We start from the raw sequence: 26,448 nt of genomic DNA, 5'->3' as shown, positions 1-26,448 counted from the left end.
CAAACAGTGTGCAAGGCCCAGAGCGAGCGGGACTGGCTGCGAAAGGGTTAGTGCTGGCAAACTCCAGTTCAGAGACAAGGTTCGAAGAGACAAGTCTCAGGTTCTACGGCTCTCAGAGAAACATTTATTAGCAGCTTGGAAAACGAGGTGCAGCAGCAGCTCTCAAGAGGACGGGGCGCAGATCCTCTAGGGGTGTAAATTGGCCCGGCTCCGTTGCAGTCAGTGGAGTGACAGAGGTTTACTCCAGCTCCGGATCTGGCTTTTAGGTATTGTACCCGTTTGCCTTTGCCCCGAATTCACAGCAGATCTGTCATGTGGAGTGTGGTTTAGTAAATTCAAATGATTAATTTCCCCCTTCCTAGAAGAAAGGCTGGAAAGACCAAAGCTAAGTCTGACTAATTCACACGGGCTGGCCCACCTCGTGAGGGGAGCACCGGGATTCAGGGAACGGGATGAAACAAAGCTTGCCGGCACAGCCAGGGTTAATTTGCTTGACTCCACCCAGAGTTTCTGAGCAGTGGACTCCGCGTTGAACCTGACTTCTCAGGCCTGGCAGAGGTACAAGTGCCGTGCAGATGCAGAGTGGGTCACTTCCCAGCTGAGGTGGAGCCTGAAGTGTTTCTGAGTGGTAAACTCCAGCCAATTTGTTTGCAAGTTGGTTTGTTGTTGTGGGATTTTTTGGAGGGGTGTGAGGGTGGGAGGTTGGGATCTGCATATAAAGGACGAGCTCCCTGGACCGGCCATCACTTCTGCGGCACCATGATCCCAGCAGTGGACTGAGCACTGCCCGGGTCTTCGATGCTCCATTCATGCCACCTTCCAGCTTTGCTGTGTGACTGCTCGAGCCACTCGTGGGATGTTGTGAGCTCTGCTTTTGCAAGAGCCACTTTCTCTCCCTCCACCGCCCTCGCTCGGTCTGTATCCGACAGGAGGCACGCCAGCCGCTTGGATGATCTGATTCCTTTCCTGCCCTAAATTACTCCTGCCCAGATGCAGTGGATACTTTTCATGTTGCTGTTATTCATCAACTCCATGGAAATGCTCATGCAGAACAGAAGGAAGAAACAAGGTACAGTGCACACTGCAGTTCGCCTTTCTAGCTTGACAGCAACAGGCAGAGCTGTGCTCGGGGAGGGCAGCCTGGGCTCAGAGAGAGACTGAGCAACTGGAACAATTGGCAAGTGGGGCAAAAGAATAATCAGCTGCCAACATTATCGCCATAGGACGAGGGAGGCATGCGGGGGGCATTTTAATTGTACCTGGAGCTGAGCCAGATGGTTAAGTTATAGGGGACGGGGCACGGAGCAGTGCAAACCGAGAGGCCGGGGCTAATTCGCGACAGCAGACACAAACGTTGCCGTTCGATCCCTTGGTGTCCCCCTCGTCGTTAGCTCGCTCTCGTCCGTACGGTGGGGCGAATACTTCCCTGCTGCGCGCGCTGCTGTGGGGCCAGCTCAGCTGGGGTTTATAGAAGTGCCCGGAAGAGGCAAAGCCCAATGGGAGAGGTCTGTAGATTATCGAGCGGGTTGTTCTGGGGAAGGGGGGATGGATAATTTAGCTGACTGTCACTTGGAGAGCTTGTGCGAGGGATCGGAGGGAAAAGCAATGGCTTTGCGATAGTGCAGAACTGGCTGGTTTTCATGGCGATTCAATGTTTTGTGCAATACCTCGTCTCAAGAGTAGGGGAGCAATACCTACCATGGCGAGTGGGGCCCCAGGCGAGTGGCTATGCCATTACAGAGCACTGAAATCCCGCGTACAGCAGATTGGCTGCCCAGCCTTTCCAGTGTCGATATTTCTGTTTGGGTGGGGAGGGTGGGAAAGTCAGGGCCACGGCTCCTCACTAAACAGATTCAAACATTTTGGTCCAAATTCATCCCGGGTGTCATCTCTGAGTCAACTGCACCAAGGGGAAGTTTGGCTCTTTGAGGTAAGTTCTACTTTGGTGAACTTCCCTAGTCCGTTCCGCTAGCTGGGATTCATTGGGTGAAACAGACGTTTTGAGCCTAGCTTTGGGGACCGCGAGCCGACTGCTGTCTGAAGGCTCGGGCTTTGCTCTTCCCAGCTGCTGTTGCAGATAGATTCCCCCCACGAAAGAACAAACCTGCCCAGAGAGACCATTCCTGGCCGCAGCCCTCTCTGCACCACCTGGCTGAGGAGTGGCCTCCTTTGGCATCTCCTTTCTGCCTCTGCTGATGTCTAGCACTTACGTATGGTCAGAGCCAATGCCCAGCACTGGGTGAAGATCTGGCTCGAAGCAGGGCAGGAAGCGCCTCTCACCTGCACATAGGTAGCAAAAGGGCGTCAGACAGATCCGTCTGAATTCTGCAGCCATCAGGATTGCCCCTGTTTTTATACCTTGCCCTGTGTCCTGAGCAACTCCCTTTTGTAATCACAGCCTGCTGGAGAAGTGACCAGTGTTAATGGGAAAAGGGCGACTGAGTTGTCTCATGGGAGTCAAATCAATGTTCTCTGTTTTTATTGTGTGCTTTTGTAAAAGGTGTTGAGTTGACGGGCGGGTGTTCATTATGTGTTGTGCAAGACAGATCCATTGCAAAGCCCTGTGATCGCACATGGTATGTGCCAACCATGCTGGAGGCATATGCCAATGTTCTTCATGTTCTGAAGATTCAATACAAAAGGCCAGATCCTCAGCTGGTGTAAATCCATGGGGTTCCATGGCAATCAATGGGGTTGTGCTCATTTACGTCAGCTGAGGAACTGGCCCACTGACTCTGCGGTGTAGATAAACAAATGGCGTCAGTTCATCTCGAATTTAAAATATTGCACAACGGACGAACACAATATGTCTAAGACAAATGGCCCCAAGGCTGCGTAGCCAAGCAAAGTTCGCTGCACTGCTCATGGGAGAAACACAGGGAGTCCAAGGCTTTTGCTGCAGGGTCCAGTAATTGCCACTGGCTGCTCTCATCCTGCAACGGGGGGATAGGGATCCTGGAGTCTGGTCCATTCTTAGTCTCTCCAATTACCATTTTCTTTCATCCTTCAGCTGGTGTTGTGTGAAGCGCGTTCTGAGAGCCAAACAATACCTTTGGGATTGTCTCTGGCTGCAGAGACTAACCAGATGCCAAACGTTTCCTCTGAGAGCAGCAGTGAGGCAGGCAAGCACGCCTCTGGGATTCTGCATGAAGTCTGTTACAGGGGGCTTGTGAGGAGCGAGCCTGTAAAGAGAATTTGCTTTAATCAAGAGGGGCAAAATATGGAGCCAGATTCTGACCTCAGTTACACTAGTGTAAGTCTGGAGAAACCCCCTTAAATTCTACAGAGAAACTTCAAACGTACACCAGCATAACTGAGGTTAGAATCCGGCTCATTGTCCGTGATTGTGGGAGGGATGGTTTTCGTAATGCTGAAAGGAGTCTGGACTCCTGGGTTCTGTTCTGACTCTGCCACTGACTATCTGCCTCCTGTGGGCAAGTCACCTACCCTCCTCTGGGTCTGATTCAGATTTCACTTACATGGGTGTCAATCAGGAATTACTCTCTACATGTGAATGGAGTTCCGGCAATGCCAAGCCACTGCAAGGGAAATCAGAGCCGTGGCTTAGCAAACACAGGTGCCTTGGCTCCAGCCAACTTAGAAATAGCTAGACCTGATATAGTGAAACAGTAGGGAGTGAAAGAAATATTTAAAAACGATCACTGATGATTCAGATGCCTGCGATTGCTCATGGGCCCAGGGTCCCCCTTATGGTCCCAGGGATTTGACCTTCAAACAATTCTCGGTTATTGTCCACACTGTAGATTTAAACCTTCACAGATCCATCAAAGAGTGATCGCGCCAGCCAGTAGCTGTACAGTGGTCCAGCAAAGGGAATTTGGGGAACACATCAAAAGGAAATATCCTGGGGGACAAGGGGAGTTCTTTACCCAGGATGCCTAATTCCTCCTTCGAAGGCACATTGGCTATTTATAGCTCAACTTCAAGCTACCACAAGGCTCAGATATGTTCCCTATTCAGGTTCTAGTAGATCGTAGGATGCTTCACAGTGGTTGGTACAAATGATTCTGGGGGGCATAAACTGAGCAATGAATAGATTCTGCGGAACAGCTGCCCACGACCAGAGCAGCAGGGCTATCGAGGGTCAGGACTGAAGTCCATTGGCAGAGTAGCATAGCATGGGACAGCCCTTAGGCACCGCTTCCCTCACATGAGGCCAGAACTCTCAACCTCAAACACTAAGGGCCTGATCCAAAGCCCTTTGTGGCCAATGAAAAGATTCCCATTGAGCTCAGTTGGCTTCAGATCAGACTTTACCTGCACACCCCATCTTGTATCTCCTAGACTCCTAGACTTTCAGGCCAGACGGGACAATCGTGATCATCTAGTCTGACCTCCTGCACATCACAGACCACAGCACCTCACCCACCCACTCCTGTCACAGACCCCTAACCTCTGGCTGAGGCACTGAAGGCCTCAAATCATGGTTTAAAGACTTCAAGATACAGAGAATCCACCATTTACACGAGTTTAAACCTGCAAATGACCGGGGCCCCACGCAGCAGAGGAAGGTAAAAACCCCCAGGGTCTCTGCCCATCAGACCTGGGGAAAATTCCTTCCTGACCTGAAATATGGCCCTCAGTTGGACCCTAAGCATGTGAGCAAGACCCAGCAGTCAGACACCTGGGAAAGAATTCTCTGTCGTAACTTAGAGCCCTCTCCACCTAGCGTCCCATCTCCCGTCACAGTTCAGGTCCATGCCACTGTCGGCAATCTCATCACACCATCCCCTCCATAAACATACCAAGCTCAGTCTTGAAGCCAGTGAGGTTTTTTGCCCCCTCTGCTCCCCTCGGAAGGCTGTTCCAGAACTTCACTCCTCTGATGGTAGCTGGGTCAAGTTTCCTTTCCATCCCTCCCACTCTGATCTTTACAGGTGAGAGAGTGAGTCATCAGCTGGGTGTAGCTCGTGCTCGGCTGTATCATTGGCTCCCTCTGCTTGACGGAGTCACTGAGATCCTTTCTGCTCTTCTCCCTAGGGGCTCTTTTGCTGGACAGTTCCCCAGTAGCACAGAGCCGAGCAGAGGAGGTGTAGCAGCATGACCTGGCTGCTGGATGTTAATACAGAGCCTGAAGTGTCTGTGGGAATAGGCCAGCCCCAGCTGCTGGGATCTGACTGAGACCCGACCGAGAGAGAAGAGCCAAGAAAGACTTTTAGGCTTGTACGAATTGGTGCGTTAGCCACGCAAAACTTCCCTTTGCTCTCTCAGCCAGCTCGTGTACCAACTAGGGCTCCGCCCCAGCGAAGCACCTTTGCTTCTGCTTAGCTTTCAGCATGTGAGGAGTGGTGTGCTGGATGGGAGCCAGAATCCCCGATGCACCCACAGTCTGCGAGTCAATCAGACCAAAGACCTCACGTGCATAACCAAGGGCTACCGTGGGATTCTGGCGTCCCTTTTTCTCCTAGCATCAGCATCATCAATAACAGAGCTACGCCCCCCCTGCAAAATGTGGATCTGAGGGATTGGAGCCTGGGGCTCTCATGATGGGACCTATAAACTCCATGCACAGCTTGGGAGTGCTTGTGTCTGGGGGGGTTGGATTGGGACCATCTCTAATGACGCCACACCCACCCACCCATATCCAAGGCAGGTGAGAGGCGTTCAACATAAAATCAATACTTGAAAGAACGTTTCTAGTTACAATCTCTCCTTTTGGCATCAGTTATTTCTTTGCTGGCCTCACTCTCGCTCTCCTTTCTTCCACAAAACTAATCCTGTTTCACATGCTCACATGCTGGGGGTTATGTCTAAGAACATAAGAGCGGTCATATTGGGTCAGACCAAAGGTCCATCCAGCCCAGTATCCTGTCTTCCAACAGTGGCCAATGCCGAGTGCCCCAGAGGGAATGAACAGAACAGGGAATTATCAAGTGATCCATCCCCTGTCGCCCATTCCCAGCTTCTGGCAAACAGAGGCTAGGGACACCATCCCTGACCAGCCTGGCTAATAGCCATTGATGGACCCACCCTCCATGAATTTATCTAGTTCTTTCTTGAATTTTTTCTAAGGCTTCCTCCCATCGTTATATGCCTGGTTCCCATTCATGTTGTCAGGGCTGGTGCATACCTCCCTCTCCCCACCTCGGTGCTTGGAAGGGACAGTGCTAACCAGTGCATCTCACTTGTTCTCCTGCTCGCTGTTGAAGTTACCAGTCTGGGCCTTGAGTTTGCTGCTCCATTCCCTTCCCTCTCCCAAAAATGTACACGCCCCTCTCCTCAGCTCCGGAGGATTGGGTGAAATGGAACCTGACTCCCAACCACTCTTGGTTCAAGGGACGACTGTGTGAAACCCACACCTTCCCGATGGGGGCTGCAAAATCAAAACGCACTTTCCTCAGCCCATCCCTGCTGAGACCCAAGGGGTGGGCCCGCCCAGCCCTGCAGCCCCGGCTTAGGCATAGCTCCCTCTGCCTGGTCAATGCACTCCAAAACTTTCCCCACACCAGTTTGGAGTCTGCACGAATCAGGTGTCCGGTGTACATCAGGAGGAATTCCACTGAAACCAGCAGAGCTACGCTGGTGCAAACGAGGCCAGGATCAGCACCAACACTCGTGTTTTCTCGCCCTTCATGTGACTTTACGGGACGTGGCCAAACTCACCAAGCAGAGTGGGCTGGTGCCCAGAAGGCAGAGGGCTTGCAAACAGCCTGTGTGGGCTGCATGGGGGGGATGCGCTTTAGAGCAGCTAGAACTCGGGAAAGGAAACCGTTTTGTTGATGACTTCTCCATGGCTAGGTCTATGCTACAGGCGAAGGGTGTGATTGGCCCCCCTCGTGTCGCTCTCATGGAACCAGCGTGAGTATAAATAGCCCAGAGAGCAGCAGCGGGGGCCCGGCTGAGCGGGGCTGAGCACAAACCCACTGGTTTCAGGCCGGTTTCTATACGGCGCAGCTGGGCCCTGCCTCCACGACGCTCCCTGTGCTGCTGCTACACGGCTGTCTATACTCGTGCTAGCCCGCTGAGAGCTAGTGTGAGCATGGGTACACGCCGGGCATGAGCCCCTGGGACAGGCATGGCCCTGCACTCCTGCCTTCTTCTAGAAATGGCTTTGATCCCCCCCAGTCTGTAACACCACAGAGCACTGGAGTTGTGCTTTATCAGCCCTCACCCTCGCACAGCCCTGGGCAGCAATTCTAGTGTTATACAATCATCAGAGAGGGGAGAGATTGCTCCATGCCGAGATCTACCTGTACCCCGGCATGACTCGGCTCGGCTCTCCTGCCACTTCCTTCCGGTGCTCCTTTCCAAGTCTGGCAATTAACGGGCTAATTATCCCCTTAGCTCTGCCCCGCTCAGGCTGACCTAGTAATTAGCCACCCCTCCCCTCAATCAGGCCCTCTTCGGGGGAACTAATTGGATTTACAGTAACCAGTGCTGGCTCAGCTTCTGGTTCTCAGCGCTCTGTCACATGCCCATGGTTCGTAGCATAGACGTTGTCTGTTTCAGCTGGTGCCATCCCAAGCTAGGCTGGGAACTACAAACTTCTTTCAGCTGCTCCGCTCCCAGCTCCCAAGCAAATTGTCGACAGGGAATGCAAAAAATATCATAAAAACCTAAAAGCGCAATAGACACTCGTAAATCCCTCGGCATTTCAGTGAAGTCCCTCCAGCTGCAGCTAGGAACACAAATGTTGCAGGCATTTAGCAAATATGTAATGTCGACCATAACAACTTAATGGGTCCAAGGTGCATTATTAACTGGAGGGGAAAGCCAAGCCATAGCGAATCCTCGTGGCCACAATGAGCCTCCTCCCAGCACAGCGTGGTGCCAGTTTGAGTCCCTGGGATCTGAAAATGGGGCTGGGGGAGACAGCAGCCGCGGCAAATGCCTCTGTGTAAAAGAACCAGGCCCGGGAGCCAGGACAGATGCTGCTTTGGGGCAGTCAGCTGGAATGTGGCACCGGGGCCCTCGCCCCCAAGGAAGCTGCCGGGTTCTCCCGGGGGCTGCGTCCCTCGCTGTCAGGCAGCGCACGGAGGTGTTTGTGCTGAAGGGAGCAGCTGAGGTTTCATCTCCCTCCTCCTCTCACTGAGCAACAGGAATTGCTAAATTGTTACCTGTACCTGGGGTTTCTCTTTTGTCTTCAGAAGTTTCTCCCAGACCCCCACTCCCTCCAAATGCAACAGGGCCCAATTCCATCTCAGTGACACTGGCATAAATCAGGAGTCAATCTACTTCAGTTAGTGGTGATACCCTAGTGTAAGGGAGAGGAGAACCTTAGGGCTCCTTTCATGGGAGTGTCGCCAGCAAGCGGCCAGTAAGCAGTGGCTAGCATTCTTCGGCTCTGTTCGGTGGTCCTCACGTCTCAGTGGGTGCTGGGGCTTTGGCATGAAAGGCCTGTGGCCACTGCGCACCTACAGAGCCCTTGACATTTTCAAGGTGCCCCAGAACCATTGACGAATCAACGCATGGCATGGAAGAGCTGGGACCCTCCTGTTACCGATGGGGAGCCGAGCTGCAGAGAGGGGTAGTGACGAGACCCACACCTCTTCCTCTTCCAGGCCTCAGCTTGCCCCATGCAATGATTGGCAGCAGTGCCATTCATTCAGCATCGTGGGTTGGCTTGAGATTTGTCTCGTGAGACTGACCTCACCCTTGGGAAGGCAACTCCCATCCTTTCAGGTATTTATAGCTGTTCCTGTATTTTCCACTCCATGCATCGGATGAAGTGGGTTTTAGCCCATGAAAGCTTAGGCCCAAATAAATGTGTCAGTCTCTAAGGTGCCACAAGGACTCCTCCTTGTTTTTGCTGATACAGACTAACATGGCAACCCCTCTGAAATCTCTCCACCAAGGGGTAAACTGAGAAGGGACTCTCTAAAGGAGCCACTTACAGCAGCCCCTCTGCCCTGGCCACTGGGAACGTGTCTGAGAGTGGACATGGCTCCTGGGAGGGGGCAGCCAACCGGCATCCCTCGTTGCCCAAGCCCAGCAGCGCTTCTGGAAGCTGTAGCGCCGGGCTCGTCTGTTTGGACTGTAAGCTCTTTGGGGCACGGGCTGGGGACTCCCTTGTGGTGGTACAGTAGCTAGCCGTAGTGAACCTGGTTAATGAAGGACATCACCCCCCTCCCACCCCCACCTGCTTTTGCTTTCCTGATACACTGTCCACCTGGTTAGTGCCCCACTCCTCGCATTTGGAGCTGCTGGGGGCGGGGGAACCTGCATGATTCCCCTCTGTAGTGATGCCCCTGCCAGGGACGCTCCACTGAGGGCTTGATCCAGAGTCCGTGGGAGTCACTGATCTCAGTGGGGTTTGGACGCGGCCCTGCGTGACGACGGACTGACGACGGGAAGCACGGGGGCTGCAGTATAACTGCTTTGGAGCAGATGCCTGTGCTGTTATTCTGAACCGGCTACTGCCCAGGAAACGGAACCAGCTCTGGAATGCCAGCTGGCTGCAGGGGGGAAGGGGATGTTGGAAAGGACAGTCACACACTGGTGTGCGAGGGGTGGGAGGGGGAGATGGAGATGGAAGCACCAGGGGTGCGCGGCTATTCGACTGTAAGTTCTTCGGGGTAGTGACCAGATCACACTGTATCTTCCTATAGTGCCTGGACACTGAGGCCTGCATCCTGACCGAAATCCGGGTAATAGATAATAATGGTGATCGGCTCAAGCTGCCAGCCCCACTCTGCGTGTGCAAAGCCCCTATGAAGTTGTTCTGGAGGAGGATTCCTTTCTCCCTTAACTGGGATGTGCTGTAAGCAACATTACAGACCGCTGGGAAACCCGTATCAAAGACCCGCCCTTGGGGGGCGCAGCCCCTGCCTTAAACGACCCCTCACAGCGGCTCAGGCTCTCCACAATGTAAAACCACAACAGACTGGGCCCGGGTAGAGCAGCATCCTCTCCCAGGAGAGCTGCTGGGGCATTCTGGACCCCCGCCTTACTGCACAGACAGGACACACCCACAATCTGAGCACAATACTCTGCCCATTGCACAACGCTAGGTACTGCTTACGTAAAATCCCAGGCAACGTGTAGATCATAATAAGCAATCAATTTGCAAATACCTAGAAGATAATAAGGTGATAAATAACAGTCAGGATGGATTTGTCAAGAGCAAATCATGTCAAACCAACCTGAAAGCTTTCTTTGACAGGGTAACAAGCCTTGTGGTTAGGGGGGAAGTGGTAGACCTGGTATATCTTGATTTTAGTAAGGCTTTTGATACTGCCTCGCATGACCTTCTCAAAAACAAACTAGGGAAATACAACCTAGATATAGCTACTATAAGGTGGATGAATAACGGGTTGGAAAATTGTTCCCAGAGAGTAGTTATCAGTGGTTCACAGTCATGCTGGAAGGGCATAATGAGTGGGGTCCCGCAGGAGTGGTCCTAGGTCCGATTCTGTTCAGTATCTTCATCAATGATTTAGATAATGGCATAGAGAGTATACTTATAAAATTTGCGGACAATACCAAGCTGGGAGGGGTTGAGAGTGCTTTGGAGGATAGGATTAAAATTCAAAATGATCTGGACAAACTGGAGAAATGTCTGAAGTAAACAGGATGAAATTCAATAAGGACAAATGCAAAGTACTCCACTTAGGAAGGAACAATCAGTTGCGCACACACAAAATGGGAAATGGCTGCCTAGGAAGGAGTACTGCGGAACGGGATCTGGGGGTCATAGTGGATCACAAGCTAAATATGAGTCAACAGTGTAATGCAGTTGCAAAAAAAGAGAACATAGTTCTGGGATGTATTAGCAGGAGTGTTATAAGCAAGACATGAGAAGTAATTCTTCCGCTCTACTCCGCGCTGATTAGGCCTCAGCTGGAGTATTGTGTCCAGTTCTGGGCGCCACATTTAAGGAAACATGTGGACAAATTGGAGAAAGTCCAGAGAAGAGCAACAAAAATGATTAAAGGTCTAGAAAACATGACCTATGAGGGAAGATTGAAAAATTGGGGTTTGTATAGTCTGGAGAAGAGAAGACTGAGGGGGGACATGATAACAGTTTTCACGTACATAAAAGGTTGTTAAAAGGAGGAGGGAGAAAAATTGTTCTTCTTAATCTCTGAGGATAGGACAAGAAGCAAAGGGCTTAAATTGCAGCAAGGGCGGTTTAGGTTGGACATTAGGAAAAACTTCCTAACTGTCAGAATGGCTAAGCACTGGAATAAATTGCCTAGGGAGGTTGTGGAATCTCCATCATTGGGGATTTTTAAGAGCAGGTTGGACAAGCACCTGTCAGGAATGGTCTAGATAATACTTAGTCCTGCCGTGAGCACAGGGGACTGGACTAGATGACCTCTCAAGGTCCCTTCCAGTTCTATGATTCTATGATTCTAATCAGCGTCACATTTTGGTCTCACTTATGACTGGGGAAGCTGGCAGGCAAATCAATGTCTTGGCAACATGAAAAATCTGTGTTGATAACACATGTGCCTTTCAAATGCTTTATAGGAAGAAAAGAGTTTACGGGTGGGATGCTGATCCTGCTTACATTGGTAAATCAGGAGTAGCTCCTCGGAAGTCAGTAGCGTCCTGCCGGCGAGCAGTGAGATCAGAATCTGGATGTTCGTATTTTAACTGGTTAGGTTTTGGTATCAAGTGTGGCTCCATCTTCTCTGAGATTCTTGTCAACTAACATTCCCTGGCACGTGTAGCAAAGCCTCCTTTTCACTGGTTCCTTGGGTCACTTAACATGACTTTCACCGTCGATTTAATTGGCTTTAAACTCTATTTTGCTGGGACACATCAGAGCCTTAGGCAGGGCAACCAGGACAGCTGGAACCTACATTTTGTTTAAGAACCGATACCATTGTTAAAGTTGCTGATGACCCTTTTATGGTTCTTTACGACATGCACGTTCCGTACACTCTGTTGCAGCTGTATGTACGGTTACTGCATGCAAACACATGCAGCTGCAGGGCAGTTTAAGTGGCAGATGCAACAAAAGTGCCCAGAGAATCAAGGGCCTGATCCAAACCTCTTTGAAGGGAAAGGGAAGTCTCCCAGTGGGCTTTGGATCAAGCCCCAGAGGTATCACTATAGAGACTCTCTCAGCCCCTGGGATTTTTATTTTGCCCATTTTGTTTTTATTAAGCTTTGGCTATGTGAAAAACCTGGCTTAACGCAATAAGATCCATCACCGATTGAATCAGCGCTTGGGGGCACACCAGCGCTTCTGGTGCAGTTATTGCAGAACATAAGATCTCATTACAAATATTAAATGTCTAGCCCTTTGAACAAATGTCCCCAAACCCTTCTCAGTGTGACTAGACGCAACTGTTTGTGTGTGCATCTGCGGTGCCTTTAGATGACGAAGTAGGAGTGCATTTTTGTACCTGGACGGGGGCCTCCCTTTGAATATGGTTTAACGATCCCATTGCTGGTGGTTTCAGCAGAGCCATCCAGTGACTCTGGGGTTGTGGGTGGAGCATGAGCAGAATAAACTCAGCTTTATCCCCATCCCAGTCTGGGTCCTATAGAAGATACTCACGGGCCTTGGGATCATTTGTGTCCTAAAGAGCTTCAGGGCCACAGGGATTTTAGCCAGGCTGCACGTTTTCACACCCACTTGTGCCCACATTTCGTTACACCCACAAATATGGACACATGCCCATTTTGCACATGTAACTCAGGCAGCTGGGTGGCCAGATAGCAAGTTGTGGGTGCAAGCCGGGGATCCACATGTGGCAAATGGACGCAGGGTCCCTTCTGAGGTCCCAGTCGGATCCATGAGCCAAAGGGGGGCTGCGAAGTCAGAGGCAGGGGCTGCCCTGCCAAGGTGCCTGAGGCAGGCAGCCTGAGTTCCTGAATCGAGGCAGGTCGGGCTGAGGGGCTGAGGCACGGTGCGAAGACAAAACCAAGCCGCTTGGACTCTGCTCTGGGGTGAGTGGGAGCCCACGTTCTGCTGGGAGCAGGAAATAAAGTTTTGGGGTCCAGGTACAAATCAGCCGCACTCTGCATGTGTGTGTGTGTGTACGCATGTGTGCGTGTGCGTGTGTGTGTGTGTACACGCATGTGTGCGTGTGCGTGTGTGTGTGTGTGTACACGCATGTGTGCGTGTGCATGTGTGTGTGTGTGTGTACACACATACAGGAGAACCTCAGAGTTACAGACACCTTGGGAAGGGAAATTGTCTGTAACTCTGAAATGTTCCTAACTCTGGCTCCAGCAGTTCACACTCCGGGCCTGGGCCAGGTTCCAGGGGCAGCAAGGCGACTTCCTTGTAGGCAGCTTTATGGCCGGCAGGGGTGGGAGGGGAGTCCTCCCAGTGGGGGCGGGGGTGTGAAAACAGCACCCCCCTACCCCAGCCAGGAGAGGGAGGCAAAAACAGCAGCCATGTCTTCCAGGAAAGCTGCACAGACCCCACTGCTGCTCCTGCGCCATCTGTCTTGGCTGGCCGTGGGGTCTCCCAGCTTCGCCTGCGAATCTCAGCGTCCCCATCTCTGGGGCGGCCCAGCACGTGGGGTGGGGACAAGCAGCCCAGATGTGCCTACCTTTCAGATGCAATACAGGCACAGTACTGTACTTGGTTTTGGCGGGGATGGGGGGGGTGTTTTCTTTTTTGTCTCCCCTACTGCCGGATTGGTTACTTCCCGTTTCACGTGGTGTCCGGTTGACCAGTCAGTCCGTAACTCTGGTGTTCATATCTTTAAGGTTCCAGTAGTAGTGCAGTGTATTTTTACTAGCCCGTTTTTCTCTTCAAACCGGCTTTGGCCTCTCTCATGTTCGTGTCAACGCCCTCGCCTGGCCGGTGCCAGCACCTGGGCTAACGGGGATGGATTCATAGAGGGCAAACATCACCTCCAGTAACTCTAAGGCCCCTCCCCTTCCATTCCCTTCCCTTTTAACAAGTGTGACACCAGCTGCTGCCAGTGTTTCTCCAATGGGAGAAGGGGATGTAACGGTTAGAGCAGAGGAAAAGGATTCAGGACTCCTGGGTTCTTTTCCTGCCTCTGCTTTGTGGCATGAGATTGGTTATATTGTTTAACATCTCTGTACCTCAGCTTACTTACATCCATGCTGGAGATAATACCACCTCGCTCCAAGGGTTAGTTAATATCTCTGTGGCGCTTTGAGATCCTTGGATGAATGGTGTTACGGAAAAGCAGATGTTATTGAAATCAGAGCTGTCCCTTGGATATGGCGAATCGGGGTGACTGCTCCGGGCCGCGCGCATTGGGGGGTTAGGGGTGCCTGGGGGGCCAGGCCAGCCTGGGGGTGGGGTTAGGGATGCCTGGGGGGCCAGGCCGGCCTGGGGGTGGGGTTAGGGGTGCCTGGCGGGCCATGCTGGCCTGGGGATGGGGCTAGGGGTGCCTGGGGGGCTGGGCCAGGCCGGCCTGGGGGTGGGGTTAGGGATGCCTAGGGGGGGCCAGGCCAGCCTGGGGGTGAGGTTAGGGATGCCTGGGGGGGGCCAGGCCAGCCTGGGGGTGGGGTTAGGAGTGCCTGGTAGGGCCAGGCCCGCCCGGGGAGTTAACAGGGGGCCTGGCGCCAGGTCTGCACTCACCGGCAGGAAGCGTGCGTTGTATTTCTTTTTCTTGCTCGCCCGCTACTGCCAGCGTCCTAGCGCCACCGGAACATGCCAGCGCCAGGCTGACCCCATCCATTGCCCTTCTGCCCCAGCCCCTCCCTTTTCTGGGAGCCCCCAGCACAGGGGGCCCCCTCGCCCCTAACACAGGTGCCATCCTGTGACTCTCCATCGTCCCTCGCCCCCCAGCACTGGTGTCCCCTCCCTACACCAGATTTCACCTGTATAAAAAATGATAAGCGGGGGGCCCCATACAGGTCCCGGGCCCTGCACCTCCCTAGGGACGACCCTGGTTGTAGGATTGGGCAATAAGACGATGCCTGGCTCTACCCTTTCCTTTGACATTTAACAGGCCTTGGCTAATTGTTTCAGGTCAGGGAATATTTTTAACCACTAACTGATCCTTGATTTAACATGCTTTAGGATATGTGCAACTGTTATTTAATTGGTTAAAGATGCCTCCCACATGTACTGCATTATGGGCACTAATTAGATAAGGTTATTCATTCACAGAGGGACAAATCTTGCAATCTTTGCGAAGCCCACAATTCAGCTAAGCACTTCAGCCTGTGCTTAAGTCCCTCTGAAGCCTCGAAGTTAAGCATGGGCTTAAACGGGTTGCAGAATTTGGGCCTGAGTCTGTATTTTACTTAAGCAGCACTCCTATCAACCCCAGAACTCACCGAACTCCATGGGAATTTGGCTGCCTATGGGCTAGGCAAGGACTGCAAGGTTTGGCCTGTGCTGTAAATTTCATTTTGTATTTATCACCCGTCTCTCCATGGAATGTCCTGGAAATCTTCCCCGTAGAGCCCTGCCTGGCATGTTTGCTGCACCAGAATTTATGGAGCTTTACTCCTGCGGTACAGAGGTGGTCAGTAAAGTTCATAGTTAAGTAACTTGTGTGTCTCAGGCCTTTGATTTTACAGAGCAGCTGGTGACTGGTCACACGGAGCCACAGTTCCAAAGGGTTCTAACAACAGTCCAGGGATGTCTGAAATGTCCCAGGGTTGACACCAGTGGTTTTGTGGGCGTGTATATTTGTGTGTGACCCTTCAGCCCCCATGTGCATGTAAGTGAAGGACGAGACTGATCTCTGTCTCAGCTCGCGAGGTTAGTTAATGTCTGCGTAGTGCTTTGAGATCCTTGGGTGATTGGTGTTCTGGAAAAGCCGATGTTATTGTAGAACTGGCCAATGAAAAACAAACAGGAATGTTGGACACACAAAGGGAGGGCTGAGTGATGGTTGGTGAGTGATTCAGAGACATCATTACAGGCAGACAGACGCCAGGAGCTAAGGAGAACGGAGCCCATCTCTTCTAGGACACTCGTTCAAATACCGATCGGTGAGGTCCAAAAGTCAGTCCCCATTTCTCAGCCTGTGTGAAACCAAAGGGTGTCCTAATTCCCGCCCGCCCACCCACCAGGACAGCAGACAGCCTCGACAGAGGCCAAGCCCTGGACGGAGATGGAGGCTGGCACCTGTCCTGCGGTGGACGTGGTTCCCCGAGCAGCGGGCGGCTGGCTCTGCCTACGGATGGAGTATCACTGGTGGGGGCTGTGGGACTGACACATCCTTTTCCTGGTGTTCTGTCTGCAGCGTTCAGTCTCCAGGCCCCAGCAGAGTGGCACACGCAGGCACGTTGTACGCCATCGCCCAGGCCCGGTGCTGGGAAGTGGGGCTTAGGAGTGAGAATTTTAAAGGGACAGAGCAGAGGGGAGGAGGCCAGTGCTGTGTAGACAAGAGAAGTGTGACTGGAGAGGCAAAGCTGAGAGTTACCGCCTGGCATAGGTGCCGACTCTGTGGGTGCTCTGGGGCTGGAGCAGCCACGGGGAAAAATTGGTGGGTGCTCAGCACCCACCGGCGGCTCCCCGCCCCAGCTCACCTCCACCTCCTCCCCTGAGCGCACCGCATGCCCACTTTTCCCCCCTAGGTCAGGAGCGGGCTCAGGGCTGGGGCAGGGGTGCAGGCTCCAGGATGGAGGTTGGGTGAGGGAGGGGACTCAGGATTGGGGCAGGGGGTTGGGGTTCGGGGTGCGGGGTCCCAGCGGCACTTACCGCGGCTCCCAGGAAGTGGCCGCCAGGTCCCTGGGGCCCCTAGGCGCATGGGCAGCCAGTGAGACTCCGCGCACTGCCCTCACGCCCGCAGGCACCGCCCCTGCAGCTCCCATTGGTCACGGTTCCCAGCCAATGGGAGCTGCTGAGCCGGCACTCAGGGTACAGGCAAAGCACAGAGCCTCCCTCGCCGCCCATGTACCTATGGGCCGCAAGGACCTGGCGGCCGCTTCCAGGAGCTGCATGGAGCGAGTGCAGGCAGGGAGCCTCCCTTAGCCCCGGGCCCCACTGCGCCGCCGACTGGACTTTTAACAGCCCGGTCGGTGGTGCCGACCGGAGCCGCCAGGGTCCCTTTTCGGCCGGGCGTTCCGGACACCTGGCAACCCTAGCACCTGGGCGTGGCCTGCTTGGAGTGGCTGAGGAAAGGTTTGATCCCCTCACTGCCTGCTGCAGGGATTCTTGTACCTTCCTGTGATGCAGCTGGACGGACCATGGCTAGTGCCAGGCAACTGCTCTAGGTGGGCCTCTGCACTGACCCGGCCTGGTCATTTCTACACTGCCATCCAACACCCACAGGCGCCTTCCTTGGCTACAGTGGGCCCTGGATCTGATCCAGACAGCGCTGCAGAAACGTAGGTGCGAGAGCACAAGCTCGGGGCCGGGTGTTCTGCCGTATCAAGGTGAACACGTGGACACGGGAAGGAGCCCATGAACACGTGGACTGTCCAGCTGAGTTTCTCTCAGGCTGGGGGCCTCTCTCCGGCCCTTGAAGCGTCCCGATGTTCAGCTCCCACTGGCAGCAGTCACATGGGACCCTCCCACTCCCCTCCGACACTGCATGCTCCTGGCTAGCTTCAGGAGGAGTCCCCAGCCCCAGCGTGACACTTGGGGATCACTCAGTACTTAAGGTGCTTGCAAGAGCTCTCTGCTTTATTCTGTGTCCAGTTCCAACGGGCTGTGCCTAGAACAACCCCCCGCAGAGCTCCACAGCCCCCCACCTGGACTCTGTCTGGGAAGTTCAGCCCTTAAAGGCACAGCCCCTAATTCCGCACCTCGCTAGCAGATGCTATGGGGATGAGCGCAGTTGAGAGCCCCTCGGTTTCCAGCTAAGGGGGACAGTGGGGCTGGATGCTGAGTTTGGTGCCTTTTGGCTGAAGCGAGGGAGCAGGCTGCAGGGTTAGCCCAGACTCTTCATTCAAACCAGCACCTAAGCAGCCCTCCACCAGCCTATTAGTTAGCTCCACTCCCTCCTTCCCTGGCTTCTCCCCGGCATTCTCAGCCATCCCTGCACTAGCTGGAGCGATGGTCAGCCCAGCCTTGGGAGCTGGGGATTATGTAGGACAAGAAAGCCTGGGGCAGTTTGTTCCTTCCTATTCCCCCTCCCCCTGCTCCCGGCTCGCTCAATGCACCAGCTGATGGCAACAGCCTCTCTTCTCTGCCTTTTTTCTCTTGCAGCGAGCGCTGGCTTGTTTGAGAACTGCACGGGCTGCGTCATGTGCTCGGAGGATAACGGGTGCATTGCCTGCCAGCAGCGTCTCTTCCTGCTGATCTGGAGAGATGGGATCCGCCAGTATGGGGCGTGCGTCCACGCCTGCCCACCTGGCTACTTCGGGCTGCGAGGCCAAGAGGTCAACAGATGCACAAGTACGTAGCTCTCCTACCAGCTGCAGCGCTCCCCTGCCGTCCAGAGGGGGGCGCTCAGCTCCCCCGCCATGTCCCACCTTATGACAAACAAGGCGCGGGCCTTTCGGAAAGGGAGAAGTCCGGATTTCTCCTCTTCTTTCCCGCCTAAGAACGCTGCCCCTCCAGTCAGCTTTACATTGCATGGGGAGCAGGGCGGTCTAGTGGTTAGAACAGCAGGCTGCGCGCTAGGACGCCTGGGATCTATTCCTTGCTCCATCACTGCTCTGCTGTGTGACTGGGGTAAGCCACCTCACCTTTCTGTGTCACTAAAATGGGGGTGGGATTTTTCAATGGGCTTTGAGATCCCCGGGTGACTAGAGGTGCCCTGCTCTGTCGTCCCTGTTGCCCTAACACTCCTCTTGCCAGCCGAGGGGCGGCTTCACTGACTGCTGCCCTGTGCCTCCCTGCAGAGTGCAGGTCGCCGAACTGCGAGAGCTGCTTCAGCAAAGATTTCTGCATGAAATGCAAAGAGAAGTTTTATTTGCACAAAGGGAAGTGTTTCAGCACGTGCCCGCCGAACACCACGGCCCAGCCCAGCACCAGGGAGTGCCAGGGTAAGTCTCGGGTAATCTCTGCCCCTTCTCCCTTGGGACGCTCCTCCCTCTGCCCTTTCCCATCTCAGCTGATTCCTGAACAATCCCGCATGGGCCTGGGATCCCCCAGCACCAGATACAGGATTTCAGTCCAGAGCAACTCAGGTTCCAGGCCTGATGCAAAACCCACTGAAATCAAAGGCAAGGCTCCTATGGGCTTCAGTGAGCTTTGGCTCTGGATTAAAGGGGAAGGGCATGTTTTCCCACAGCCGCAGGCTGCAGTCTCTACAAGTCCGTCCACAGCGTTTCTTAGCCAAGCTCTGGCCCCGCCCTCAAGCTGTGCTCGCACGCATCTGGCTGCCTGGGGTTTTGTGCACATAAATCTGAAATTCTGAGCATGCGAAAACTTGGCCGAGCAAAGTGTGTCTGCAGGAGGCAGAAAGGCCACTGTTGCATCACTGCTCTTTCCTGCCCCTGCCAGAGATGTGTGAGATGGGACCCTGGAGCGAATGGAGCCCCTGCAGCAACGAGGGGAGAACATGTGGCTGCAAGTGGGGATCGAAGACCAGGACGCGCGAAGTCGTCAGGAGTACCAAAGAGGAGGTGCTGACCTGCCCGGCCCTGCTGGAATCCAGGAAGTGCAGAATGAGGAAGCATTGCCCTGGAGGTGAGGAATGGGGTGTGGAAGGAGATGATGCCCAAGCAGGCCGGCCAAGGCGACTGGATGTAGTCCTTATATTTAGAGCCACTGGGGGGAAATTCAAACCTTGTTTATGTCCCTAAACAACCAAAGAGAAGGGTGCTGAGTTAATATGATTTCCCCATAGCAGCATACCTATCGTGACCGGGAAGCCTTGATCGCATCTTGGAAATCAGCCCAGGCCCATGTCCATAATCCATCTGGCTATGAAGAAAATTGCGCTCACACAAGCATCCACATGTGTGAAGCAATCCTGGAGCCAGGGCCAGCTCTGGCTTTTTTGCCGCCCAAGGCAAAAAAGCCTCCCACCGCTCCCCCCCACCCCCCCAGCGCGGCAGGGGAGGGCACCACAGGCTGCTCTCCCCGACTGGCCGGAGCGCCGGGGGGAGGGCGGCGAGCCCGGCCGTGGCTCCACTCTCCCCAGCGGCCGGAGCTGGAGCACCGCGCCGCGCCGCCCCCCTCCAGGTGCCGCCCCAAGCACAATCTTGGTGGGCTGGTGCCTGGAGCCAGCCCTGCCTGGAGCTGGCCCTGCAATCCAGCCCCTTACACTCCCATTTCCTGGGGGGTTGCTCTGCCAGTCTAGCCCACCGCTGTGCTGTGAACACCTGGCTGTGGCTCGAAGGTCAAGCAGAGAGAGCCAGGAAGTGTCTATAACCGATCAGACTTCGCTGGGGTAGAACCAGGAATCGAGTGCAGGTCCCGCTGGGGACGCCGGCACAGCCCGCTGCAGCGAGCTGCCGGCCTAGGCCAACAGCTGCGGGCGCATGCTAGCTGCGCTAAAAATAGCTGTAGCCGTACCCTTTGTCCTCAGGCCTATGCCAGAGCCACAAGGCCTTCCTCTCCCCCGATACGGGAGGAGGCCAAACCAGAGGAAGGGAGCAGCCACTTGCTCTGTTTAGTCATTTGCAAAGCTCAGGGGTTGCGTTCAGGGTGTTTTGTTAAACATCAGAATAAAGACAACGGCGTTACACAGCGCTGAGCGCGCCAACTGGCTCACTTGTGGGCATGTGGCTTAAGGCACTAATCCATACGGGTCAGACTGTGCCTGCATGACTAAAGGCTGGAGCCTGACAAATGAGCCCCTGGGTTCTAGGCCAGACGCCACTACTGCCTCACGTGACTCTGCTGTCGGCCTCAGTTTCTCCATCTGCCAAATTCCTGGCTCGGAGAGGTGGAGTGAGACATCACTGTTTTGAGGTCCTTGGATAAAAGGCTCTAGAGAGCTGCAGAGTATTATACACATGCATATTTGCTAAATTAACATGGAGTATTCGAAAGGTGATTTCTGATCCGTGGCTTGCAAAATGACCCCTGCCAGGAGAATTGACCCCAGGAGGTTTTGGCTAAATTGGGTTTTACCACTCTAATGGTCCCTTGACAGGCCATGAAATCCATCCTGCCCCCTAATTCCCAACTTATCCAGTCCCGTTATCCAAACTGGGGAGTCTCCAGCTTCAAGGACAGCCTGCTGCTGAAACATAGACCCTTCTCTTGCCACCATCGACCTGTATCCAGCCGTCACCACTTTCGAGTTTCCCAGACAAGTGCAAGGGATTCTCTGCTTAGGAATCAAATCTAAAATCCTGGTTGTGGATCTTTGGGCCCAATAGAAACCAGAAGGTAGCTGAGCTCACTCTTGGATGTGATTGGCCGGGCTGTGAGTGTTCTTAAGAACTGGCTTGTAAGGAGTACTGGTCTGTCGCCCTTGGAACGAGATCCCAGTTCCTGGCCCCAGCGTTTGAGTGATTTACGGCTCGGAGCCGGGGCTCGCTGAGTGAAGAGCACATTGCTTCAAGTTACAAAAGCCAAAGGGGAGAGACAGCAAACGAACGATCAATCGATTGATCGATAGCTCGTAAAAGACGTGGGGAACGAATGCGAGGAAAGGGGGAAAAGAAAGGGAGACAGGACTGATAGAGTGGGGAAAGGAGGAGTGAAGGGCTGAAGTAAATAGAGATCTGGAGACTGAGCATAGAGAAATTCCTCCTCCTCCTCCTTCTTGGCCCTTTCAGCTTGTATTAGGATAATAAGTCACAAATATTTTCCGCTAATAACGATGCCTATGAGCAGCGATCTTCCACTGGCTCATCATTCCGGATAACTCAGAGCATTGGGGAGCATAATGGGAGCCAGGTGGCATGAATTTAGGGGAAATGTTGCTTTCTCCTCCTCACCCAAGCTCTGAAAACTGGTGACAACTGGGTGCCCCTGCTCCTGTGCGCACTGCTCCTGAAGCGGGACGTTCCACTGGCACTGAGCCAAGCTGGTGTGTGTGTGTGTGTGTGTGTGTCTTGTGTTGTGTTGTGTGTTTTGCTTTGGCTGCTCCTCCCTGCCGCGTGCGCAATTGCATGTTTATTAGTCATTGACCTTTCAAAACAATGTGCTGCTCCATAACAACAAACCCCTCCGTCTCCTACTGTGCCGAATAACAGATCCAGGCAGGACAATCCATGTGTCGGCTTGGAGGGAGCCTCTGTCAACAATCTTGACTCGGCCCTGGGCCTCCTTGCCACCATCCGTAGAGTGTTGGCACACAAGATCCCGGGGGCTGTGATGCTGAAGAGGATCATTGATGGGTCATCGTAGCTGTTGCTTCAGAGCCACCACGTCAGGCATGTTCCCAAGGCCTCCCTCAGTCTCTGTTGTAGAAAGGCGTCTGGCCTCAGGGGTTAACATGGATCCAAAAGAGGACAGAATAACTAAGGCCCTCCCCGACTCCGGGGCAAGAGGCAAGGGCTAATGAAAGGAACGAGATGTTGCGGCGGCATCAAATACCTCGGGTGACTTCTCTCCACTTCGCGGGAGGAGCAGCCTTCCCATCCGAGCCACCGATGAGTCAAAGTTTCCTTTGATGGCTCAGTGTATCCCCCCGTGGATCACAAAGCATGGAGCTGGAGCAGCCCTTTGAAGCTACCAGAGCAGAGCTGGGGGAGTTTTAAAGGCGAGGGCTCCTTTCAAACGGAGACGTTGGAATGGGGATTCTGCCTCCCTACGGGGCAGTCGCTGGAGCATCAGATCTTTCCAAGGCCGTCAGTGAATCTGATTTACAAACGCTGTTTGGGGGAAGCTAGGAAAGGCTTTAGCTTGTTGTCCTCCTGGGCCTTGACAGCTCAAGGTGACATCATCGGCTGGATTCCACCCTGGGAACTGACATGAAACAAAACGGAGAGGATGGGCCGTGATCAACGCTGCCGGAACACTGCCGGGGTAAGACGGAGAAGGGGAAAAGAAAACAGACACCCAGCAAGGAAAGCAGATGTAGGGAGAGGAAAGGCAGAGAGTTGGGAACAATCCTGCGCAGTCCCTGGATCAGAAACCCCACGGGAACAAACGCCCAAGCAATGGGTCCATCTTGTCAAAGCTCCAGACACAGTCACAAGCTCACACCTTGGTTCAGAGAGTGAACTCACCCTGGACACTGGGCCTTGAGCCCACCAAATTTCAGCTCTGGGGAGTATTTCAACAATGCATAGGCCCCTAGCTAGTTTTCTGCCCAGAGGCGTAGGTGAGCCAGACAGAGGAAGAAAGGTACATGTCTGAAGAGACCAGCCAGGAGGTTTGTGTGTGTGTCACCGCCCGTGCCTTCTGTGGCCATCTCTTTAGATCCCGCACACCAAGCAGTGTGGCTTTGATGGCACAGTCGAGGTGCTGCGGGAGCTTCCCCTCCCCGGCCTGTGCAAGCCACGCAGAGGCCGAGGCTAGTGCTGTGACCAAGGGCTATGTCATTTCAGAGGTGACGCTGTTCTCTCTGAATTAGTGGTGCACAGTGGGGCTTGGAGACGCTGGGCACCCTTCAGATGAAGCCTAAAACCTGGCGCCTGACCACTGGTGCCTATAAAAATTCTGTGATCCCTTTGCAAGATCAGGGGTGTCAACCCTGATGTCGTGACCAAATTCCCAAGAGGCATTTCCACTTCACCTTCTGAACCCCTTCCCCCTGCGACTGAACGCAGTGTTCTTCACTTCCTGTCCTAAACTGTCCCGCGACATGGCTGTTAAATCCCAGATGGGCAGGGCTGACAAGAGGGGAGGAAAGGGGGGACAAGGGTACTAGGGTCCCCCCAAAACCTTGGTACCTGGGGTGAAATGGGAGAGGTTGGACCCCAGCCAACATGATGTGTTGGGGCCCCAAATTTCTCTCAATGGGCCTGTAGAGGTCACTGCTTCTGTGTGATCAATGAACGGGCCCCCAGGGATAGTTTTTATATATAGGCTTGTGGAGTTTGAAAAAGGCTTTACAATGACAGGAAATACACAGGGGCTTGATCCAAAGCCCATTGAAATCAATGGGAATCTTCCCTGTTCTGGTTCAGGCCCTAGGTAGACTGTCCTCTCCAGGAATGGGTGGGATTGTTCTGGGTGAACATGCATTTGTGTGTGTAGAAACTCGTATTGCTTAGGGGGCTTTGACGATTCCCCCCCGGTGTGAACTTCCCCTTCGTGGCGCACGCCAGCAGAGACAGGAGCTACTGCTGGGGCGGACAATCCGGGAGCCAACTCGCTTGGGGCTTGGCCGCGTGGCTGGTACCACAAATGAGAAGAAAAATGCAGAACGAATCTTCTGCTACATGGGAAGCCCCGGCAGCCGGGCTCCTCGCAGCGGAGTGGAACTGGGAGCAGCTGCGGCGAGGAGGAGCACCAAGCAAACTCTTCTCATGTGTTCCCAATCGCCCCGGGGTGCGTCAGATGCTTTCACCGTCAGCGAAAGTTCCAGGGATGTGAGGAATCTGACAGGGCGCCAGGGTCCTCCTGGCGTTTTATGTTTCTCTTCTTTAATATCCCTCCCTCCAGCTTTCCCATGTTCCTCTTTCCAGCCCCCATTGACCCTGGGTCTGCACGGCAGGGGTGGGGAAAGGGCTCTTTTCCCTACTATGCTGGGGGCTGTTGCACAGAGCCCCCTCCACAGGCTGTCTGGGAGGGACACACCCTCCTCTCCAGGCCCAGGACGGAGCCTGGTTTGATCCCCTTCTCTCCCAGCACGGGGGAAATCCGCCGGAGCAGGGACAACAGCACATTGGCACAGAGGCTTGCTGGGCAGAGCTGAGAGGAACGTTTGATCCTGACCCAAAGCCCGCTGAAGCAGCTGGGCGTCTAGCCACCGAATCCAGTGGGCTTTGGGTCGGGGGGGGGGGGTCTCTCTCCGTTAACCACACAGCCTAAGTCTGCTCCTGAGTGCCCAGCCCCCTGCTAGAAAGAGGGTGGGGGTCTCAATTGTGCTGCTCTCATGTTCGTCTCTATGGCAGAGATGGGTCCGAAGGGAGGCCCCCCATTCCCAACACAGAAATGCTGGGGTGCCCGAATCCCAGAGGCAGTGCCCAAATCCCAGAGGTGGGCCCGTCTCTGCTTTTATGCCTCCGCTGCCCTCCCCCTTTTGTCTTTTTGCTTTTTCTTCCCCCTACCCCGGACCCCCAAGAAACAGCCCTGGCATGAGCTGGGGGTTCTGGGGCCACCTTTGGCTCCTTTCTACCTCCTGGCCAGTCTGCTCTGCTGGGGAACCCCTCTGACTTCCCTGGCGCTTTTGGCCCAAAGAGCCTGGGTAGGAACTTTGCCTGCCAATGTGCTGGACCTGGCTGCAGCCTGTGCATACCCTGGCTATAAAGTAAGGGAGGAGGGTAGTGTGGTCAGAACTGCAGCCGAGGGGCACATCCTGTCCCCATTGAACTGAATGGGAACTCAAGGGTTCACCAGGTGGGGGATGGGATCTATCCTCCCATTGTACAGATGGGAACCGAGGCACAGAGAGATTAAGTGATCTGCCTACGGTCACCCGGGGAGTCTGGGACAGAGCAGGGCTTTGAACCTAGGTCTCCTGAGTTCCAGCTCAGGCCATCCTTTGTTAGCTCAGTATAACACCCCTGGGAGGTCAATAGTATTATCCCCACTTCACAGATGGGGAAACTGAGGTCTAAACAGAGCGATTAAATAACGACCCCAAGGGCACAAAGCAAGTCAGTGTCAGACTTGGGGAGGCGAACCCAGGAGTCCTGCTGGGCTGGATGGAGGGGTGGGGCTCCCAAGCGTTCCCGGTTCCCAAGCCAACGAGCGAACCTTTCTGTGTTTCAGAGAAGCCCGAGACCATCAAGAAAACAAAAAGGGAAAAGAAACAAAAGAAGCAGAAGGCAGATTCGCTGGCATGCACCTAACCAGCATCCTCACAGGTGGGACTCCGGGAGGCAGCACTGGGGGCAGCCCCATGGGAGTGCCGAGGGGCACAAAGGAGGTCTTCACCCTGAGGTCTCAGCAACATTTCCTTTTCCACGTTTGGTTTTCCACCTTTTCCAGCCAGAGAATATTGCACAATTCCCCACCACCACCACACATACACACATCCCTACATGCTTCTTTGGAGGCCGTTTACGGCCTGTGAAACATTTCCTCTTGCAGCCCGACTGCGAAAGCAAAGCTCTGTTTTCTCCCCTCCCCCGATGCACCCTCACAGTTCGGCTCCTTCTCTGGTGCAACCAGAGCCAGCTGCCGTAGGGAGCCAGGTGACGCTGGCTGGGCCGTGGTGGGTTTGCACCCCTGTTTCAGCTACCTGCCCAGTGAGAAGAGTTGCAGAACAGCGCTGAGCGTGGCCGGCACTGCCAGGGGGAAGAGGAGCTTCGAGTCTGGCATGGGATGGCCTCCTCCTCCTCCTCCTTTACAGATGGGGAATGTCTTGAGAGCAGAGGGGCAAGTTATCCCGCGCGGCGCCATCACCCAGCACGGCTACGCTGCAAAAATGTCCAGCAGGACATTCGACGGACCCAGGGCCTTCACCAGCTCTTCCGGAGCTGACGGGTGGGAGGTTCCCCTTTCCCTGGCAGGCTCGTCCCCTGCCTCCAGACTGGATTTCTGTGGCGGGTTCCCCACCCACCCAATGGAACCGGAGCAGAATGCCGGCAATGGACCGCGCTGTAACCAGGAGGTGGGAAGCGGCCTCTCTTGGAGAGCCCATCGTTGCTACGTTACAGCACAGCTGGCCATGCCTC

At 54.2% G+C, this 26,448-nt stretch overlaps 1 protein-coding gene across 1 annotated transcript; it reads left to right on the top strand.

Annotated features, from left to right (window-relative positions):
- The first annotated feature begins 990 nt into the window (after positions 1-990).
- Positions 991-25,620, top strand: RSPO4 (R-spondin 4). The gene is made up of 5 exons (XM_034787904.1): positions 991-1,069; positions 18,017-18,205; positions 18,655-18,798; positions 19,259-19,444; positions 25,541-25,620. Exons 1-5 carry the CDS (start codon positions 991-993, stop codon positions 25,618-25,620), a joined length of 678 nt encoding a protein of 225 aa, XP_034643795.1.
- The last annotated feature ends 828 nt before the right edge of the window (positions 25,621-26,448 follow it).

This window comes from Trachemys scripta, chromosome 12, assembly GCF_013100865.1.
Source record: "Trachemys scripta elegans isolate TJP31775 chromosome 12, CAS_Tse_1.0, whole genome shotgun sequence".
NCBI classification, from domain to species: Eukaryota; Metazoa; Chordata; order Testudines; family Emydidae; genus Trachemys; species Trachemys scripta.
This window is presented reverse-complemented; position numbering and strand designations above follow the sequence as displayed.